The sequence below is a fragment of the Physeter macrocephalus genome, chromosome 7 (assembly GCF_002837175.3).
Source record: "Physeter macrocephalus isolate SW-GA chromosome 7, ASM283717v5, whole genome shotgun sequence".
Lineage (NCBI taxonomy): Eukaryota > Metazoa > Chordata > Mammalia > Artiodactyla > Physeteridae > Physeter > Physeter macrocephalus.
In genome coordinates this window covers 68,064,828-68,088,091 of record NC_041220.1, presented here as the reverse complement: position 1 = coordinate 68,088,091, position 23,264 = coordinate 68,064,828, and the positions used below count along the sequence as shown (strand labels likewise).

General features: G+C 38.8%; 1 protein-coding gene across 5 annotated transcripts in view; it reads left to right on the top strand.

Annotated features, from left to right (window-relative positions):
* The window catches only part of CNOT6L (CCR4-NOT transcription complex subunit 6 like), a 112,613-nt gene extending 108,853 nt beyond the window's left edge, over positions 1-3,760 (top strand). For all 5 annotated transcript variants that reach the window (XM_055086045.1, XM_055086042.1, XM_055086044.1 and 2 more), the window contains one exon: positions 1,998-3,760. In XM_055086045.1, coding sequence (XP_054942020.1) covers positions 1,998-2,210 — 213 coding nt within the window. In that variant the 3' untranslated portion in view covers positions 2,211-3,760. The remainder of the gene's footprint in view (positions 1-1,997) is intronic.
* The last annotated feature ends 19,504 nt before the right edge of the window (positions 3,761-23,264 follow it).

The following is a 23,264-nucleotide window of genomic DNA, read 5'->3' as shown; positions in this document are numbered from 1 at the left end:
GGGTGTGTCTGAACCATTTAATGAAAAGGGGAAGGACAGTTTTCCTATTATGTCAAGTAGTCAATCTTTCTGTTACACATTGTGAAACTTATAGTGTATAATTTTCTCACATTCTTTTACAAAACAAAGCTTAGCATAATGTTACCTCATAAACTATTTTCATTGTTTTTACTTTTTTCTCGTATACACTTCTATAGACTTACCTATAGACTTTACTAATATAAAGACTTTTCCCACCTTTTTATGGTCTTTTAAAAAAGAAACAGTTTGAATCAGAAAAGGTTAAGAATCATTAGTCTATAACCTTCTTTGTGAATATGATACAGTATACAAGTGTACCTACATATGTATAAATACTTGGGCCAGTTCAGACATGAACTTGCTAAGGATTTTGATAAGAGCTTTTACTCTGGATGTTTCAAACAAGAAAACAGTTACACGTGATATCTCCAGTTCTTACTTTCTGGAATGTTTAACATCTTTATTGGGGCCTATGTTTGCAAAGGATTCTCTAACTCTAGTAGCTAATGTGCATAATGATACTTTATAATAAAGTGATAAGATATAAGAGGTTTTATTCAACATAACTAATTGAAAATGTTTTGTTTGTGTTTTGTTTAAAACACAAATGTTTTAAATGTGTTTGCTGAAGCAAAGGGTGGTCTCATAAAAGAAAGTAAAACCACTGAAACTCTTGTCAACCCTTTTCCTAAAATGTCACTGCAAAACTAAGCATTAGCCAAAATGAAGGGATAAAGATACATTGCGCTAATATTTCTTGACAATTTGGACTTGGAGCATTAATGGCAGAAAGTACTCCCCTGGGTTCACGTAGGTTCCTTAATCTGTGGTAAAGTAAGGTTAAAGTATCTAATGTTGAATAAGGCCCTCTCCCTCAAAAGCACTGTTTTGTTGTTTTGGTCTTGGTCATGTCAACATCAGCAAACTAAGGTAATTGTTTCCGAAATTTCACAGTATAATTTTTTTCATTGAATTCTTTTTTTTTCTTTTAATAAAGTAGCCCATTTCACTGTGATACCATTTAAAAATATTAGCTAGAACTCACTGTGTTTAGTATTTATGAATAGGTATTTCCAGGTGTGGAACTCTTGCTTCATACTTGGGCTCAGACTCTCTTAATGTGGGAAGGAAGAAATCTGACTTCACACTCTTGCATACATAGCTTGGGGCAAAAAAAAGCACACTAGTTTTGAAACTTACTGATCAGATAAACCGAATCATCTAGCTCTGAGAGATACAACTGAATACATAGATAGGTCTTTACTGAATGTTTTTTGCTGAGGTACTGTTATGCAGCAAGGAATCCAGAATTTATAGTACACCAGGATTTGTGAAAATGAATATTCTAAACTTAAGAACAGATTAGAATGATTAAATGTGTGCAGTATTTTGTATATATGTATAAAATTTGGGAAAGCTGAACTAGGATTAGCAAATCTGAAAACATGCTTTACAGTGGCTTCATTCAGATGTGTTTGATTGATGTACAAATAACTGAATATCATACCAGTTATCATTAAAAGAATTATTCTTGTCATAACTTTTCATTAACTTTGTATATGTTTGTATAAATATTCTGATTTTCTGTTTATTGTAACAGAGTCAGTGCAGTTTCCATATTGTTTATACTGATAAATTAGATTTCACTGACCCAAGCAAGCCAGTTCTAAAGATGCCTAGACATGATTTGGTGTGCTTAGCTTCTCAGTTTGCTTACCACTTATGCACATGTGCAAGGCTTTATGATTCCACTAGGGTACTGTGTTTCCCTGTCCAGCCACCTTTATTTCATGTAATACCCATTCAAGATTTGAGCTCTATTTGACCCATTGTGAAGACAGCAGGTGTACCAGAAATACAGGTTACTCAGGTATTTGGCTTTTACAAATTATGAATTGTTCTTTTATATATCTTAAGTTTTTCTTTTATCTAAGCATATATTTTTCTTTTTTTCCCAACTCCCAATCTCTTTTCAGGGCGTGATTGACTACATTTTCTATTCCAAGACTCATATGAACGTGCTTGGTGTCCTGGGGCCTTTAGATCCTCAATGGCTGGTTGAGAACAACATCACTGGGTGTCCACACCCTCACATCCCTTCAGACCACTTCTCACTGTTAACACAACTTGAACTCCACCCTCCACTCCTGCCTCTTGTCAATGGTGTTCACTTGCCTAATCGGAGGTAGTGGAGTACTGCCCCGCAAAGACGGGGTCTGTTACTATGGACCTGTACAGTTGTAAATCAAAGTATGTAGGAGTGAAGTATGGCCATCCTTAAGCTGCTTCTTCAGGTTCCTTTCATTATGTGTTTGCTATAAGATTTTGTACAATTTTGTGCATATTGGTATCATTTGGCACTAGGGCTGGAACCAAAGTATTATCACTCTCTTTCCAAATTTTTAATTTAACATGTTTTTAAGTTGAACCTTCTTCATATTATATTAGGAGTCAGCATTCATAATTGATAAATCACCGATTCAAGGCCCAACAACAGGGTGTTTGTTTTTCCAAAACAAATACTTTCTTTTGAATGGTTTCAAGTGAGCCAACCATTTTTCATTTTTGTGAAAGGCAGTTTTTAAAAACTATAAATATAAGATTTTAAACTGAATGATGGCACGCCTTGCAGGAAACTGCCTTGAATTTCTGTTTTCCATGATAACAAACTGATTTTTGGCTCCCCAGTCATTTGCACATTAGCAAAGCACTTAAATTTGCTAGATCTGTACATAAACTAGCCATAATGAGAAAAACTGAGAAACGAAAGGTGATTGCACAATATGCTTTCAAAATCAAGCATTTAACAGCACACAGCCATTTGTTGGGCAAGTGCTGGTTGGCTTTTTTTATTTGTTTGTTTTGTTTTTTTAAGGAATCATTCTGTATTTTGTTCCCCTATTAGTTATAACCTTACTAGAAGTATTAATTCTAAGCCTGTCTCTTCAGTTTCTTTATAGGAAAACAACGGGTAATTTCTACTGCCACACATCTTGAAAATAGAATTTGGTCTATTTAGGATGCCCACAAAATTAGTGTCCAGCATTTTTTATTGTTTCCATCCACCCTTTTCTGCCTGGTTGTGCTGGAAAAAACAGATATTATATGATCTGTATCATTTTTGCTGTTATGGTCAAATGTTTAAAAAATAACTACTGAATGAAAAGGCCCTGATCAAAGTTTTAGAAGAAGAAAGCTACAAATATTTCATGTGTTTCCCAGAGTAGGTCAAGTGGCTGTTGGTTTCGGCTTTTTGAGGTGACAGGGGAAAGGATTTGGGAGAGAGAACAGGGAGTAGTTGAAAACCTTGGATCATTTTTCCTGACTCTAGTTGCCAAATGGCCATTATATGCTTTTAATCTTTGTTTCCGTTGTCTGTCAGGGTTGAATTAAGAAGCTACTGGTTTATTCCCAACTGTTGATGCTCTTTAGATATGTTGGAATCTTTTTTTCGCCCAGGAGGGGCCAGTCGAAAATCTGTGACTCAAGGAAGTGATTGAAATACCGTTTAATGGGGGAAAAATTGGTTGGCTACTTGATGTTAATTATGGCACAGTAACAGGAAAAGGTTGTGTCTGTGTTTTTAAGTTTTTCTTTATTCTGCTTTTTTGCTGCTATAAGAGTTTTCTGAAATTTATATTTTAAACTTTTCATGCACTTTACTGTTTCTAGTCTCAAAATGTGATATTTTTAATAAACAAGAAACTTTCCATTATGTGAATGAAATTTTAAAAGAAAATAGCCTATATTTGTGTTTCACTAATATATAAAATACAGGTCAAATTTAAATTATTTAATTAGTTTTAAATATATACAATTTGTCTCCTCTTTCAAACCTGACATCTAGGCTGTTTTATTAGTCTTAAATGATGCATTTCCTTTGGTCATTTTATACTAATTTCTTCCACAGTAAATTGATCAAGCTACATAATATGATATTTCCCCTGAAGGGTAATTTTAGTGCGACGAGGGAGGTGGGTTGATGTAATGTCATACATGGGATTGCATCAGAAGGGTTCTGTAAAGCCTAAACTCCCTTTTAAAAGTGCCTAGTGATAGAGGCGTTGTTTGTCATCTATTATAATTGGAATGTCATTGTAGTTGAGTGAAGTTTGATGTAAATAAAATATTCTTTTAAAAATGTCAAGATATCAGAATAAACAAAATAAACAAAGAAACAACCCTTAAGATGACAGATTTTCCTCAATGTGCAGGTATCCCTTCTTATATACCTCAAGCATTCAACATCTAGCCATGCAAATTGATTACATAGTACTGGAAAGTAGAATAGCATGAAAAACTTAATTTTGTGGACATTACCTTTTTTTGTAATCAGCTACTGTATGTTTTATTTTAAATCTTTTGTTTTGGGTGGGTTTTCTGCTCTGGAGGTATATGCACTAACAAAACATTTTCCTCCTTTCATCTACGCATGTTAATTAGCAATGTGAGCAATATTTCTCACCATACTTCACTCCCAATATTTTTTGAGATGTTTGTATAAAATGGAATTTAAAGTTCACTTATGATTGTATATGAACCACAGAGGAGCCCATTTATTAATAAAAAACTTTTTTAATAGTTAAATGTAGAGGGAAAAATAAAAAAAATTGGGAAACATTGTAAACAGCTTAAGTTTATTTTGTGTATGATTGAGGCACTCTGTTGCAGGAAGGTGTGTAATTGGGTTCTCTCTGCTTCCAAATGCACTCTTTCAAACCATTCATTATCCTGTGTATTTTTAATGTGGTTTTAGTAAATGTTGGTAGTAGCTCTGTTAAAGTAGGTAATTGTGTTATGTTTTGGGTGGCAAACACACTTGGGGCATGGTAACCCAAATTTCATGTGCACGGTTTCCCTTTAGACCACTGCCCAAATTTCACATACCCTTCACCCTTTGTTCCCTTTGTAAAAGGAGTGGTATCTGTTTTGAGCTGCCAATTCAGATGATCAGAAATGCTGCTCTCCTCAGTATTGTCTTGTTAAAAACGCATGCCATTTGGACCTTTGGCATGAAAAGCCAAAAGGAAGAGGTGAATGACATATGGTATATATTCAGTGAAAGTAAAATATTTATGCTCATATACATTCTGGTTCTCAGAATAAGTTAATAAGCTTTATGCCATGGGGCTGCTGCATATTTTATCTGAAGATAAGAGAAAATTTGGGCATTTTTAGATCGTGATAATGTTTTTTTTTTAACTGTTAAATATGATTTCTGATATTTTTCTAAGAACTGGAGTGTTCTTTAAATTTATTGAAACAATGCTGTTTGAGGAGGGGAAAACTGCACTGTTTGGCATTACAACAGTCATACAGTGCATGTCATCACCCACTCCCTCAGGCATCAGTATCCGCCTCATAGCTTTACACATTTTGATGGGGAGTCTTGCAGCATCCTCAGGACTGACATCTGGGAAAGGCTCAAATCCACTTACTGCTCCTTGCTTGTTGACTTTGTTTTAAAATATTGTGCCTGGTGTCAACTTTTAAGCAACAGCACTGCCTAAAAGCAAGCAGAGAACAGAATCCCAGCACCATTCTATAGGCAACTTTTTAGAATTCAAATATAGGAAATCTGTTCAAGATTTATGATGTTTTATGTAAAAAAAATTTTGTACAACGTAGCTGAATATTTTTGTTTCATTTCTTTGATGTAAGGCGTGTGAACGTTCGTTTGAATATCACATGTTAAAGTCAGGTATGGCACAATGGGTTCTGAGACCAGCTTTTCCTCCCTCCCATTTGCCTTCTTCCGAGCTCTTTCTTTTCAAATTACTTTTCTGATATTCATAGGCAAATATTTAATTTTACTAATAAGCATCCTGTGTGAATGTATTAAAGAAGCCACTGTGTTTTAGTGTTTTAGTTTGCAGAAATATAAAGCTTCATTTCTTATTTGTCCCTATTTGGTGTTTTAAAGTTACCTATTAAATCACAGAGAAGCAAGGGAGAAAGTTGAAAGATCCCGAAGGCTCATATCACTTGATTCTACGGTGGGTTGTATTAGAATTGAGGATGTGACACATTAAAACTGGAACGTGGGCAATCATATGGTGTTCCATTTTAAAATTGTATCTCCTAAGTATATACCATTAAATGGGTGAAAGATTAAGTTTGTATTTGCATTTCCAAGAGTTTCTAAAAATCACTAGTGCCATGTATACTTTCAAATCAAATAGCAAAGAATAGAGAAAGCACAAGAAGAAAAAAAGGTTAAATGTGTTCTTCAATGGAACCAGAGGCATATGGTTCGTCATTCCCAATCCAAGGCTAGATTTTCTAGCAATAAAAATTGACTGTGTCCCCAGTACTTACTTCTTTGTTTCTAAGGTCTTATATTCTAAGTTTCTGAGGGATTTTAATAGCTTTGTAAAATGCACTGACTGATCAGTAGCTTCAGTCACAGAAAACGTCATCAGTTTCTGATACATTTGGCAGGCCCTGAGAATAATGGTTTCATAGCAAGCAAAGACTTCAGTGCACATTTTCAAAACAGCACTCATACATACTTACATTTTGACAGAAATGTGAATTCTCACATTTGTAAGGTAGTCTTTCTCTTCTACCTGTCCTCCCCCTTAAAAAAAAAAAAAACACCTTTCTAATGTGTAGAAGATTTGTTTAACCTTTTCCTTCTGAACTGTATCATGTTTGTAGAACTCTGTGAATTATTGGTACATAAATTAACTAGGGAAATTAGAATATTTTTCTAAGCCAGGAGCTTTAAAGTTTTGAATTTGTAGACAGATGAGAACTTTTATACTTATGGTTGCTTTGAGTGATTGTAATTTTTTAACAGCATCATGATTACTAAATTTGAATTCAAACCTAAGTAATTTAGTACATCTTAACCTGGTTTATTTACCAAAGTTGTAATCTGTTTAAGAACAGGATGCCAAGAGCATCTTGTGTATTACAACATGATACATCTTCATTGTGTGTCACCTTAAAGCTTAAAAGAAAAAAGAAGGTTCTTATACTGCAGGGTGTTCTGAACAAGATCCACAGAAAGAAAAAGGTAGTTCTTTTCAGGAAGGTGGTAAGGGAGAACATGCATGTTTCTTGTTTTTAACTAAATGCCTTGTGTAAGTTTCTCTGTTAAATCACAAGTTCTATAAGAAATAGGGAAATACCAGGAAAAGCAAGCTTTATTAGCCTAGTTAGTAATTTCTTTTGGCATAAGTTTGTTTGGTTAGACTTGGTTATTCTTGGAACCAAAGGAAAACAAGCATGTTGAGGTTTTATTCAACAAACATTATGACATCAAAGTAATGGAATTTTAAGTAAAATAATTTTCACTTTCAAAGCATGTGAAATAAGGACATTTCTGCATATTAAATGTTAATTCTCTATGGCAGTGATATAAAATTTAGCATTGTACTGACACGAGAAATTGTGTCATCAGAAATAAATCACATTATGAAGAGTGTTTGCAAATGCCAAGTGATATGAGTCTTTTGGCACAGTAGCATTGGATATATTCAGCTTCCAGAAACTTTCAGAAGGCATAGTTTGGCGCCTACTAGTTGTTTTTGTTACAACAGCCTCCCCAAATTTAGATAATTTCCCTATTTGTATGTCTGTCACTTTTAACTCAAAAGCATAAGAATCATGGTAGCCCTCTCAGAAGTGGTCCTTTCTTGCTCATTTCAGTTTTGTGTTAATTTCTCATTACTGATATATGACTGTTTCCTTTCAAGTTATCAATGGTTATATGTACCACATTTGTTTAATTAGTTAACTCACACAATTGGCTCAGCGTTGATGTGTCAAACAATGGCTTTGCTTCTCACTGAACAGGCTTAGTTTCCCGCTAGTTTAAATCTTGATGCAGTAAGTGATGCAGTAGTCTGGGTGTGTATTTATTCAGAAACTATACTGTCCTTTCTCTGTGCTTAATTTGCTTAAAATATATTTCCTTACCTTTGAAATTCTTGAGCGGTGCTCTGCCAGGTTTTCGGGGTGTGACTTGGATGGCTGTGTTACTGCACACTGGGTGTGGAATTGTTCAGTGTTGTGAGTGGCAAATTTCTTACACCAGCAGCACTGAGAAGTGCACTATGGGCATTCGTACAGTTGTCCACATGCAAGCAATTCTTTCATCTAGGAGAAGCTGAGGAGTAGGATTCGTTGGAGTACTTAGTATATTTTGAGAGGGATGAATGTTTCACCTTTGGGTTTTGTTGTCTGAGTGGAGTGGGGCAGCATGGAGGGAGGTGGGTTTTGTTTGGGGTTTTTTGGAGAGTGTGTATGTACCTTTTCTCTCTGAAAGGGCCAGGGTGTTGGTCAAATTCACCGTGGATTAATTTATATATTTTTTCTATTGTGATTTCTTTCAACCATAAAACAAGTGCCAACTAATTGTCCGTGAGATGACTGACTCTTCCACTCAGTTTACCATTTGAATAGGGAAGGGCTCATTTATTTTAATTTCTTGGCATTAAATTAATAATCTCCATTGTTTTGCATACATTTGAGTCATTCTGTGGCCTCTAAAGTGTTTTTGTAACTAATTTAATGGTTGGAAAGCAAAGCACATAAGTTTAAAACTGAGCAAGAAGTTTTGGTAATTTTTTTCCTTGCAAACTTGGTAGTTTCTATTGATGCTATTCCAAAACAGATTCTACTGTTTTAGGTGTGTATTTACTTTGCTTTTGTCCTAAGAAAAAGCCAAGCCCTAAATCAATTTGTTATTGTGTTCTAATAATCAATTTAAAATCTGAGATTTTCTTTCTTTTTTTTTAATCAAGATTTAATGAAGTGCCATGTAATTGTAGGTTACTAGTGTTTAATGTTTGATAGACTGGTTCTGTGGTGTTCTAATCATTTAACACTCTGTCATCCCCGGAGAAAGTGGTTCTACTCTTGTGGAACACATTCTCTCTGACAAAATCACCAGCTGCTTTATTTTTCTATTTATTACGGTTAAACAGTTGATGAGGTCTGTATCTTGACCAAACTGCTCAGCTGAGATGTTTTTCACAATAGACACTGTACAAAATATGCGTGCAAAAGGACACAGTTGGGTGGTAGTATTTTTTCATTAATGTGAACATTGACTAAACAAAGCAGTCCTGCCTTTTAAATCTTGTGGCAGCTCAGGAGGGAGGTGCTTAAGAACCTTAACTACTATGTCAGATGACAAAATACTTTTTTCCATTTTGGAGATTGGGTACTGCGCACACATGATGTATAGGGCTAAATATATGCTTGTTTCCTCGCACCTGTGTACTTCCCCTTCTCTCCCTCCCGTTCCTTCCCCTGTAGGCAATAAATGGCCATTTTGCAACTGCATACCTTTGTCTTGGTTTTTTACTCTTTATGTGTGCAGTTTAAGGGTCTGCTTTAAGGTCAGCATATCTCTTCTAAAGTGAAGTTGGGAGCCAAGGTCAGGCAAAAATTATAAATTCGTACTACATTTTTTTTTTTCCTGGTGAAAACTACATTACTACTTAAGTAACACTTTGTTTAGAATAGATTTGGAAGATAGTCATAGTTACGAGATTTGCTTTGGCTGAAGAAATCTGAGCAGAGGGCCATGTGTCACTTCTGAGTGGGGCTCTAAGAGCCAGTGTGCAATTTGTCATATTCCCTTTTCTTGCCTTGATGATCATAGAAACGTATGTTGAGATCAAACCTCTCATCCTAGATCCTTGAGTAATGATGAACAGAGCTCCCCTGCTGAACTACATAGGACATGTACTGTGAGTGAAAAACAACCGCCAAATCTCAGTGTCTTAATTCAATAAGCGTTTGTTATTACAGCATAGTCTAGCAGGTCCTGACTGATAGACAACCATCAGACAGATCTGCCGAGTTACCAGTATTGACTAATCTCAACAGGTGAACCTGCCAAGACTTAGAGTAAATTCATTCAACAGACATTTAAGTATCTGCTATGAACAAGATGGACAGGTTCCCCATCCTCCAAGAATTCACTTTCCAAATCCTATTTATGATTAAGGAGAAAATAGTGAAGTGTTTTAGTTAAAGGTATCTTAAATCTTAGAATCTTGGAAGAGGAGAGGGAAAGGCACACAGTGAAATAATTAGGAATTCTGAAAACTATGTTTAGGGATATTCAGTAGAAAAATGATATTAACACATGGTGTGATTGGGACCAGATTATTTTTGAATGAATAATTCAATATTATTATTGAGTGAAACATAATAAAAAACTGAACTGCCCAGTTTAACAAGTGTTTAGGGAAGATACTGACAGATTATTTTGGAACAGATTGCTAAGAACATCAAATCTCTAGGCTGAAAGCTCAGTGCCTACTGATTAGTCTTTTCTACTAAGGACCCATTGTGAGCCTGTCACTGACCCTGAGGACCATCTCTTTACAGAGGCCTTGATGTTGGCCAGCATTTTGGAAGTCCTCCAAAAGTAGAATCACTCACCTCTGAAGTGGATCTTGAAGGGACCAGGTTTCAGGATACTGCCTTACTAAGAAGACACACAGGGCAATCAAGACATTCACCAGGTGACCTTGCATTCCACCATGTGATCTTGGGCAAAACACATCCTCATTGGTAAAATGAATATAAGAAACTAAATCCCATGAAATGATTCTCTCAAAAAGCAGACACCAAGACAAGGGCTTGCAGGCAGGTGGTTTATTGGAAGAAGTGATCCCAAGAAAACAGTAGGGCACTAGGAAGAATGAAATAGGGAAGGAGGGAAAGCCAAGTCAAGGATGCACTGTTGAGCTAATCCTCTGTGGGCAACTGGGGCGTAAACCTGTCACTGACCCTCTGAAGAGCTGAATGGAATGCACCTCAAAGTTGTCTTCATGAGGGGTAGGAGAGGAGAGGATTTGTTTTGGAGTCCCATCTCCCATGAGGCAAGGGTTGCTCCATGGGTGTTAATTCCTTTTCCTATCCATGTTTGTACACCTATCAAATCCACTAAGCAGGTTCCTGCAGGTATCCCATACAATAATAGTGGAGAAATGGGGTGGGAGATGGTGCAGAAAGCGAGAAACATTTGGTGGAGCTGAGGTCACAATTAATATATGATTAATGTCATCCTCCCTCTTCCATCATGCATTCCACATCTAGCTTTGCACCACCACATCAGCAGTCTAGGTTGCTTCCCTAACGTTGGGTGACCCAGACCTTCATCCCAACAAGATGTATTATGCTTGTTGGACCATTGGTAAACAGTCTGCTAACCCATCCCTGGGCATGAAATTACCAAGAGCCGCCCAGTGAATCCTGTGGATTCCAGACATGCTTCTTCCTGCCTCCCATTTTGTAGTAGTAGCACCCGTACTTTCTCATGGCAGTATGGTGAATCTTTACACTAGCATGGTGAGCCCCACATGGCCCCTTCCTGGGGGCAACCTACATCCAGTGCCTGGGCAGCGTGGGCATGAAGGCCTGGTCTCAGTCCACACCTCAGCAACTCTGAAGGGCCAACGCACCAGATGTTCAGAGTTCCCCTTGGTGCCTCTGTTGAGACTTAACTGTAACCCAACTTCTCCCTTGGTCCAGTTCTAATTCCGTTCACGGGGTGTGATTCTGAGAGCACTTCCTAAAGTAATAAGTTTCCTGCACACTAATCTCCATCTCAAGAGTATGCTTCCCAAGGAACAGGACCTGCCACACCAAGTTTTAAGGTGTCATGCCAGAAGCATATTAGGACTGCCTCCAGGACTCCCTGCTAAGACTTTAAATTTTGAATCACTAGAGAGTGCCACTGTGTCAATAAATTGTTTCTTATGTACTCTTACTGAGGTCTCTCTGGCCCAGCGCTTTCAAAATCCACTTCCACATGTTCCTCCAGTTCCTGGTCATAATGTTAGCCCAGGTCTTATAATTCTTTGGGAAAGTTGTTTTCTTCTGGTGTATTTCCTCTGCACAGGCTGTGCTGTGATGTTTCCAGGGGGAAGGGCACCAACCCTTCCATTTTCTGGAAGTCACTTCAGCCCGAGGGGGAGGGGTTTGCAACAATGAGGGGAGGTGCAACAGCACTGGCTGCCTCTTACTTTGCACCTTTGTGCTTTCTTTTTAAAACATCTTTATTGGAGTGTAATTGCTTTACAGAGTTGTGTTAGTTTCTGCTGTATAACAAAGTGAATCAGCTATACATATACATATTATCCCCATGTCTCCCCCCACCCTCCCTATCCCACCCCTCTAGGTGGTCACAAAGCACCAAGCTGATCTCCCTGTGTTTGCACCTTTGTGATCAGAGGCAGCAGTTGGCAGTCAGAGCACAGATCCCCAATATTTGGAGAACTGGGTTCTGTTTGCTCACCCTGCCTCCTGCAAGCTGTGTGCTGGCTGCTCCAGGAACAGGTGCACAGCTTCCTGCCACGTGGCTGGGGGTGGGGTAGCTGCTACTATGCTAAGAGCTGACACTGACCAAAATTAATCCCGATTTACCTTCCAAGCCTTCCCCTGGAAGTTTCAGGTCTTCAGTAGACTCCAGAGTTCTCAGATAGATTGTGGCAGTGTAATTGTTGTCTAGGTGGGGAAGCAGATTCCTGGCGCTTTCTACTCTGCCATCTTCCTAGAACCCTTCTTCATGTCTAACCATTTTTAGTGTCAATACAACCACAACCTAATGCTGCTATGTAACAGGACACCAGTGTCCTTTACACGAATATGCTCCTGTTACAGATGTATTTCTTAATACCGTGGCAAAAGAATGTCTTCTGGGCCCTTCAAGGTGAGGGTATGGTTGGGAGCGGCTAAGCGGTTTGTACATTATGAACGCGTTCCAGAGTCTCATCTCTAGGATTCTCCAGATGCCTTTGCCTATGCCTGTGCTGCCCACTGTGGTAGCCACTAGCCTCATGTGGTTGTTGAGCACTTGAAATGATAGTTTAAAAAAAATATTAGATTAAAATATGGATCCTAGAAAGCTAGGAATTACATATGTGGCTCATATTTCTGTCTGGTAGTTATTCAATGTGCCACACACGTTCTGCCGTCTTTGCCTCACATGTTTTTGGCATTATTTTACTAACCTAACGGGGTTAGTCCCACCCCCGGTGCTTCAATCGACACATTTAATCCTGAATCCCAGGCAGGTGTACCCATGTCAATACGTTCACCCTGATTCAGTCTTCTGAATTTCATTCTTCTGAATAGTCTTAGAATATATTCTTCTGTGGTCTGAATGATCATGTCACCTAGAACTCATACGTTTAAATCTTAACCCGCAAAGTTCGTGATATTAGGAGGTGGCGCCTTTGGAAGGGGCTTAAGCCATGAGGTTGGATGCCTCATGAATGGGATTAGTGCGTTATAAAAGAGGCTCCAGAGAGATCCTTTGTCTCTTCACCATGTGACAACACAGCAAGAAGGTGCCATCTATGAACTAGGAAGAGGGCCCTCACCAGAAGGTGACCACACTGGTGCCTTGATCTTGTTTTTGTTTGTTTGTCTTTTTAGGCCACGCCACGTGGCTTGCAGGATGTTAGTTCCCTGACCAGGGGTCGAACTCGTGTTCCCTGCAGTGGAAGCATGGAGTCCCAACCACTGGACCACCAGGGAGGTCCCTGGTGCCTTGATCTTGGATTTCCAGTCTCCAGAAATGTCAGAAATTTCTGTAGTTTATAAGCTACCAGTCTGTGTTATTTTGTTATAGCAGCCTGAATGGGCTAAGACATATTCCTATACATGTTTTCAAGACTTCTTTCAATACAAACTGACAAAATTCTGCAACTCCTTTGGTGTATTTGCTGTCTTTCACTGGAGCAGGTCCTGTACCAGCTTTTCCATCTGGGCTATGTTGGGGTAGAACTTTTGTTATGAGACTAGAGACAATGATGGATGGTTAGAATGGGTTCTATGGGGAATAAGCATCCTCTTCTCCCGCAAATGCCACAAGTGAAGTCATGCAAAGGTTTTATGCAAGTGAAGGTTGGTTGCCTTGGGTGGGATGTTAAATTGACAAATTGACAAGGGGAGGACTACTTCTGCTAGCTAGGAAGGTTCAGGAAGTTGGAAAGTTCAGAGTTTGCAGCCTCATTCATCTCTGTCTGCGCAAATGTTACCATCCAAAGTCTCAGTGAAATGATCCTTTGCATCCCTTGTCTTAGCATAAAATAACTAATAGGACTATACATTTAAGTAATGTTGCAACTTTTTCAATCTATATTATCAGCCATGGCTGCCCTGTGACTACAGGGCAATGGAATGTGGCTACGAAGCCTAAGGTTTTATGTTAAAAGTTTAAGGTCTTAGATTTATCTTTTTCTTTGTGTATACTCTTCAGAGCAATCAGAAGCATCCATACCATCTAATAATTCTTGTTAATCATGATTATTATCATAATGGTCAAGTGCATCAGTTACTTGGCCAAAGCGTTGTCTTAACCCTGTACTAGTCTCAAGAAACCACAGCTTATTAAGTAATCATGACGCTACTGCACGCCACAACTTACTGGTGTTCATTTATTGCCTATAAAGAGGTCTTCACTTCTTTCCTGGTCAAACAGATAACAACCCAATCTCAGGGTTCCGTGTTGAATATCAGTTTCCTGCAACCATTCCTGATACCAAGAGCTGTATCAGTAAGGAGCCATTCAGAAAAATAGAAACCACTTTGGGCATTGCAAACAGAAGAAATTTCGTGCAGGGGATTGGTTACAGGAAATGGAAGAACTGGGAAGCCAAATAAGAAGGTATTGAGGCAATCCTAAAAAATTTGGAAAAGCAGGAAACTGCTACCACCACTCGGGTGGATGGAATGTAGGGAGGACAGAGTGCTACCAGGGCTCAGAAGCTGAGCCATCTACTGGGAGCCGGAACCTCTCAGTGGCTATCTTGTGAGATCTGAAATATATAGGAATGATTATCCCATGGGAACTGGTGTTATGGAGGGAACATAGCTAATGCCAGAGATGCCACCAAAGCAGAGAAGGAAAGGGTAAAATACCCTGACTACTTGTCTCTCCCACTCCTAATTAATCCACCAAGGCTTCCCATTTGCCAAACCTACTGAGAAACCACTTGTGAAGGGACACTGGGAAATGTAGATCCTGAGATACAGGCAGAACTAGGGAAGAATGGGAATGAATCTGAGAGCAAGCAGGCAAATGACCAGCACAAGAAGTATATCCCTTTTTTTTAATTATGTACACACTTGGTGCTGTAGGCAGATTCATAGAGACGATACAGTACAGACTTTGCTTCAGAAAAGCTTGCAAACATATGGCTATATTTGTATGTCATTAGTAGTAACAGCATGAATGCCAGATGAATCTTATGTCATCCTAGCATTTTCTGGTAGGGCTACCTACATATTTTTTATATATAGAAGAAATCACCATAAATATCATCTTATGAGAGGCATGAAATTACTTGAAGTAGCAAGCTTTTAAATACGATTCTAAGTACTTTCCTTATTTTGACTACTTTATTCAATATTTTACCTGTTAATAGAGAAAATTAAGAAAACCCAACGAACAACACACACCTTCCCTTCCATAAGCTTGGCTTTCTTTAGTAATTTTCAACTACATAGCCAAGATGATTTGTCTACAAATGATGTGTCAAAATGAGGTACTAAACATATGGAGAGGAAATAGTATGGAGAATCCTGCTGTGAGATATTTATTTCTGTGGAAACTTTAATCTTTATTTTTAGTATGTCCACAATCTATGAAATATTCTGTGAGGGGAAAAAAGGGAACTCTTTTGTTTTAAGAGTCTTATTCTAAGCCAAAAATACTCTTGCCAAACTTTTTGCTTATACCCTGGATGGTTTGTCAACTGTATCTACCAAAAATCAGATAAGTTTGGAAAGTTTACATTCTATACCAGGTTTAAAAAAGAAAGACTTTATGTTTTGACTATGTGAATTCTCTACCCTGTGATCAGGAAGTTAGATTCAGGCATTGACCCAATGATCCATGTAACAGTTTCCATTTTTTTCCCCCATAGGAGGGAGGAAAGATTTGCTAGAGAGGCTGACAGCATGAGAATGTGCTACTTCTTTTAACCCCCCAGATTGGATTTCTCCTCAACACAACTGGCCAAGCAGTTGTTTCTGAACAGTCTTGGATGCTCTCCACATGACCAGGTTTTCAGTTGTATATAGTAATGCCTTCCATTAGAACCAAGGGGATATCTTTGGCAATCACCACAAACATCTGACTTGACAAACTCACCACGTACATACTACGTGACACTGAATACTGGATTCAGTGTGAAGATGGCAAAAGACAAATGTTTCTTCCACTGTCCTGATGCAGGCCAGCTCGTAGGCACACTTCTGGGTAAAAAAAAAAAAAACAAAAAACAAAAAAAAAACGCATGGAGCCATTAGGAAATGTGTAGGCTAAGTGAGGGATGTGAGAGGATACAAAAAATTAGGTTCCTTTTGCAACTTCCCATTTTTAAAGGGTGGAGCAAATTTTATCATCTTTGCACAGTGCCCTCAATAGAATGTTCACTGAATGAATTCATTAAAGAAGACTTAGAGGGGCTTCCCTGGTGGCACAGTGGTTGAGAGTCCGCCTGCCGATGCAGGGGACGCGGGTTCGTGCCCCGGTCTGGGAAGATCCCACATGCCGCAGAGCGGCTGGGCCCGTGAGCCATGGCCGCTGGGCCTGCACGTCCAGAGCCTGTGCTCCGCAACCGGAGAGGCCACAACAGTGAGAGGCCTGCGTACCATAAAAAAAAAAAAAAAAAAAAGAAGACTTAGAAATATGACAGCCCTTCAAATGTTTGAAAACTGTTATCATATGGGAGAGGAATTATTGAGCCTCTCTTTAATAGCCACCTTCTGTTCTTAGTTTTCCTCCCTGTTCTGTTTCCACACAGAACAATAAATGGGAGAGTTTTAAAATTATTAGAAGTATTTAAAAACAGACCACATAGAGATTTCCTTGCTACTACTTCTGGAAACACCATAGAAGAAAATATGGTTTCTGTAGACAGTAAGTCTAGATGACCAATAATTGGCCTCCTGACTCTGGCATTTAGACTCATAGAATCTTCCATTTTCATGATCATTCCGATAGTTATGTTCATAGTCATTAATAAAAATGTCTTTGAAGTATGCAAAGAATTAAAATATAACTGGGACTGAAGGAAATGTAATGGCCAATTTATTTATGTATATGAGTAATTGAATAAGTAGTTCAACTCTTAACTGGACATAATTAAGCCTCTTTCATTCTGTAGAATGTTCATTTGATTCCATTACCTTCTCATCTTGAAAGAGAAGACAAGAGAAAGGGAAATAACAAATTTGACAGTGAAGAAAAGGAAAATTCTTGTTTCCCTCCTCTCTCACTCACTCTTTAGACCCTCTGGACCTGGAGAGAAGCAGCTTAGTGGAGTAGTGGGTCCAGAAACCCAGAGGTGGTTGGCCAACTCCCAGACATCAAATCAATGACCTTGGTCCTTATTTCCCTCAACCTTTCTGTCACATTCGCTCATGATAAGCATCCATTTCTTCTTAAAAATGCCATTCTCGGGGCTTCCCTGGTGGCGCAGTGGTTGCGCGTCCGCCTGCCGATGCAGGGGAACCGGGTTCGCGCCCCGGTCTGGGAGGATCCCACATGCCGCGGAGCGGCTGGGCCCGTGAGCCATGGCCGCTGAGGCAGAGGGAGGCCCGCGTACCGCAAAAAAAAAAAAAAAAAAAAAAAAATGCCATTCTCTTGGCCTTTGTGAACCTTCAGAAGAGTTGAAAAAGACTCAGGAAAAATTATTTCTTCCCTTTTTGTTCCTTTTCTTTCTCTCTCCACTACCCTGGAATTCCAAGCGTCAGCCCTAGTGCTTCCTTTCCTTTTCATTATTCCATCCACAGATGACTCCCTAACGTCTAACTCTACCCCAATCTCTTTCTTTATTTTTAGTCCTCTATTTCTGACTGCCTCTGTGAAATTCTTGGGCACACTAATTTCACTATATTCCAAATTAAATGAATCTTTCCATCACTTGTCCTGTTCCTCCTCTTGGTTTCTTAGGTAGGGTGAGTAAAAGATTCCAGTCAGGAGTAGGCCAAGGTTTGGGGAGCCATGGAAAGCAAGAGGTCAGTCAGAAACATTACAGATGTAAGACCAGTAGGACTTGATAAGTACTATCTTTCTCTTCTCTATTTGATTAAGTACAAATCTATTATTACTAATTTAAATTGTGCAAAAAGTCATTGATAGTCTCTTTTTTTACTGTGATGTTTTATAGTTTTATGTGTAAAGGACTTCTAAAAGTTCAATACTAAACTTGGTCTGCCGACTCCTAGTGCTTTAGGCTCTTAAGTTTCTCAAATTCAACTGCTCCCATTTTGTAGATATTTGGGAACTTAATCTCCACAGTTGGGAGGTGGTGTATATGTGTGCGTGCTATAATAGATTATGAGCAATGAAAATATAATCAAGTGTGGGGTTTCATAAAAATTCTTTAATTTTTTCTTTAATTTTTAAAAAATTCTTTAATTCTTTAATCAATTCTTTTTTTTTTTTTGGTGGTATGCGGGCCTTCCTCTGTTGTGGCCTCTCCCGTTGCGGAGCACAGGCTCCGGACGCGCAGGCCCAGCGGCCATGGCTCACAGGCCCAGCCGCTCCACGGCATGTGGGATCCTCCCAGACCGGGGCGCGAACCCGGTTCCCCTGCATCGGCAGGCGGACGCGCAACCACTGCGCCACCAGGGAAGCCCTTTAATCAATTCTTTATCAAAGAATTGATTAAATCTATACCTCCTTGTCTCTCTCCTCTGCATACTTCCTCCTCAAACCCAAGCCACATTGGATGGGCTTTGTTACTGGCCTATACGGAACGTCTTTTTTACTCTAATGTTATCTAGGGGTATTCCTCTGACCTGATTACATTCTGAATACAAGTGAAACGATGGGAAATGGCTCTTTGTTTGACAGGGCTGAACTGTGTTTTAAACATCTGCTGTCTAAATGCATATTAAAGAAGCTTCTGCAAGTAAATGTCGTCTATCTGTGGAAAATACTCAGCTGTCTGGAGGGACAAGTGTTATGTCATATGAGCTCTCAGTGTCTCTTCCTATCCTGAAAACAAACGCAGGAGAAAGGAATAAGAAATCCTTTCAGCATACATGCCAAAGGTCTGAGAGTGCCTTATTATAGTACAGTTATTAAAAGCATGTATAATATTTGTCTTTTTGCCAGAATTAGGCAATTACTCAATTACTATACAAAATTCTGATCTTGTCTGAAACTGCAGTGGTGGGACTGTCATCTCTAGTGGAATTGTGAACTCATGGGCCACCAGTTTTTCTCTAGTGACAGTGCCCTGTGTATTTTCAGGGATGCAAGGAGGAGCGTCTTGGTGAAAAGATGAAATGGGAGAAATGTTTGCTCTGATCCGCTTTTCTGTTCCCCTTATCTGAGACTCAGGTGCAAAGAAGAGGGCCTGGGATGACTTTCGGAAGAAAAAGAAGAAAGAAGAGAATTGAAAGGGTTGATTTTTTTCTTTTTTTAATGGTGGTAGTGTTGAAAAATTGGTAGTAGAAAAAAGAGTTCTAGGAACTGGAGGAAACAATAAAAATGGTTTAGCTCACCTGTTAGCTGTGGGTTTATGCTGGTTAACATGCTATACCTATAGCAGAGCTATCGTATTGCATTGATTTATTATTACTATGAATATGTAAAAGTGCTTTTTAAACTAACAGAAGTTCTCTTTTTATATTTTTAAGAATATTGGTGCAGGAAAAAAATGGATGAAAATACATCAAAATGGTTACTAGGTTTTAATTCATTTTTATATCCTACTTCTTTTCCACTTAACATAACTTAAGCATTTCTCCAGGTAAATAAATATAACTTCAAAACCACAGAATATTATAAAGCCATTCAAAAGGTTTTGGTTGTGCTTTCATAGGGTTGAATTTTGTATTTAATGAACATATAAATTGCTTCTAATATTTTGCTATTATATATCACTGAGACTAACATAAATGTACTAAAATTTTACATTTTCAATATAAAAACTTACTTTGGCAACATTTAGAATGATTGGAATTGCAGAGGAGCATTAAGATATTATGTGGCTCAGACCTAGCCCCATGTGAAACTTGGGTTTCTAATCCACCTCCACCATTACAACCCAGGGAGCCAGGGGTTAAAACTCCCAGCAGATGGTGCTGCTGATGTTGATGCTGCTGACTGAGCATCCCAGGAATTTAAATACTTGCTTAAACAGGGTTAATACATGGAAGACAGCTGGTCTGTGGCAGAATTAGAGGTCAGGAGGTTAGTCACATTTCCCTAAACATAGAGGACACACCAGTCAGGATCAGTGAAAGCCATTTAGGGAAAGGAAAAAGCAGAGGGGTTCTATTTAAGGGAGCAATTGAATGAGAGGGTAGATGGTGCTAGGGTAGAACAGAATCACCAAATACCGAGGGAGGAGGACGAGGAAATGAAGGAAGACAGAGACAGGCATGGTGGAACACTGGCCCACATCCTCCATGCTTGAGATGAGGAGAGAGACCACACCTCCAGCCCATTTCCCAACTCCAAGTTTCATTGACCTATATTTTCACCAGTATGTGGATGTGAGTTAGCAGAGCTTTGATCTTGCCAGGCTGTTAGACATTTAACTTGGCTAATTTGCTCTGTAAGAGGACACAGTGGAATGTTATCAAGTTGGAAGAAGATATTAATGTCTTGGAATTAAAATCTCATCAAGGACAGTGACTAACATCTATTGCAGTCCAAATTCTGCAAATACCTTGAGGGTCTGTTCTTTGTGGAGCACTGTGATAGAAGTTTAAGGGTTTGAAGTGGGAAAAGAGTAAGTCTCGGCTCTCAGGTAGTTTACTAAGTAATACATGGGTGGTGGATGGAGGAATTCGATGTGATGATGACTGTAATACTGAGTTCACTAAGAAAACTGGTACAGAGAAAGTGGTAGGTGCTTCAGAAGTGAGAGACAAGGATTGGTAAGGAACGCTGAATTTTTTTGAATGATATAGGAAAATATTAACAAAGATGTAGAAGGCCATTATAAGTGAAAGAATCACATAAGGAAAGGTACCTAGGGACTGTTTCCACTTCCTCCCCCACCCCTGTCCTCCCCACCCCAACACACGGATGGGTACGCATACTTCATCTTAAAGTACTCTGAGGTCTCTTTATGGAATAAATAAATCTATTCTCAACTTCAATTTCTGGCATTAAATGGTGTTCCAAAATATATTTTGAATATTTGAAGACCCAGTTTTTATATGGCCTACAGAATGATACAAGGAAAGACCATGGGCTTTAATACTAGAGAGATTGGAGTTTAAACTTCTATCCATTTTCTAGTAGTGTGAGCTTGAATAAGTTACTCAATCTCTCTGAGCACTTCTATTATCTCTAAAAATGGATTACATAAGAATGGACTTTGCAAAGTTGTTGTAAAAATTAAATAGGAAAGCTTGTTAATATACTTGCTTGATAAGAACTGCTTTCCTCGCCTTCATTTCTGTAAGGCACCCTCCTTCTGACCAGGTCTGTGCTCCCTGCCTCCTTGACCGCACTAGAGGGCGACATTATCCCATCCAAGGCTTCCAGGAGTGAGAGCCTTCTCAGCAGACAGGATTTTTCTAAATGCCTCAGCAAGTGAGGAAGCAGAAACTCTGTGTTCCAGAATATGAATAGGGCAGTAAGAGAGAAACTGTGGAAGGACTTTGGAGCAGCTGCTGTGTCCCTCTGTGGGCAACACCTGTGTATGAAGACATCATCAGAAGGCACCATTCCAGCATCTATTTCTGCCAGCTGGGTTGGGAGGACTTCTGGTGCTACTAGAGCAGCAGACCCTTAGAATGGGCATCTAAATGACCCACTTGATTGCTACTAGAAAACCACTGTGCTTGTATGGTATCCCTAAAAAGCCTGCTGGAACTTGTTTGCTGGAGAGTCAGAACTGTGTTGACCATGTGTTCTAGTTTGCTTGGGACAGTCCTGGTTTATGCCTGGCATAATTATTAATAGTGCCCCTTTTACTCTCAGTGTCGCAGTTTGGTGAATAAGTTACATGGCCACCCTACTCCGAATATTAGGAGGGGTACTTACTAATAGTGTGGATCTGACCAAGCAAGGGTCCTCGGGTCTGATTAAGACCATGCATGGGCATTAGAGTCAGAAAGTGACAGATATATCTGGGTTAAAATTCCTGCTTTGTCTGTGTGTCACTGGCAAGTTATTTAACCTTTCTAAGCCTCAGTTTTCTGATGTATAGATTAGAGATAATAGCAGGACACAAATGCATTGTACCTTTTAATCCTCCTAGTTAAAGTGCTTACCAGAATCTCTGGCATGTAGCAATAATGGTAAGCTATCCTTGTTATTATTTTTAAGATTCACTGTAACATTCAGGCTCTCTTCTGAATTCAAGGGGATTTAAGCTATATTGGTTGAAGAAGAGGTGAGGAAACTGACAACCAGAGTAAAATGAATTGCTCAAGGTCACAAGAGAATTATTGAGTTGACCAAGATCAGAGCCAGATGAGCACTAGTTTCTCAGAACTCCATGCCCGGTGCACCAAGGTGGTTGCTGTTTCTATAGAGACCATTCAAGGTTAAAAATGTGACCTAGTTTCTGTCCTGCAGCTTTAGCAAATACTGGACACAATGTTATTCTGGAGCTGAGAGGACAGTAGATATTTGACTACTCCATTTTAAAATTTTTACTGCAAATCTCTCAAACATATGAATAAGAATAGAGAATCTATTAAAAACGCTCCAGAAAGTAGGCATTGAGGGGACTTACCTCAACATAATAAAAGCCATATATGACAAACCCACAGCCAGCATCATTCTCAATGGTGAAAAACTGAGACCATTTCCTCTAAAATCAGGAGCAAGACAAGGATGCCCACTCTCACCACTATTATTCAACATAGTTTTGGAAGTTTTAGCCACAGCAATCAGAGAGGAAAAAGAAATAAAATGAATAGAAATCAGAAAAGACATTAAGTTGTCACTGTTTGCAGATGATATGATACTATACATAGAGAATCCTAAAGATGCTCCCAGAAAACTACTAGAGCTAATCAATGAATTTGGTAAAGTAGCAGGGTACAAAATTAATGCACAGAAATCTCTTGCATTCCTATACACTAGTGATTAAAATCTGAAAGAGAAATTAAGGTAACACTCCCATTTACCATTGCAACAAAAAGAATGAACTACCTAGGAATAAACCTACCTAAGGACATAAAAGCCCTGTACTCAGAAAACTATAAGACACTGATTAAAGAAATCAAAGATGACACAAACAGATGGAGAGATATACCATGTTCTTGGATTGGAAGAA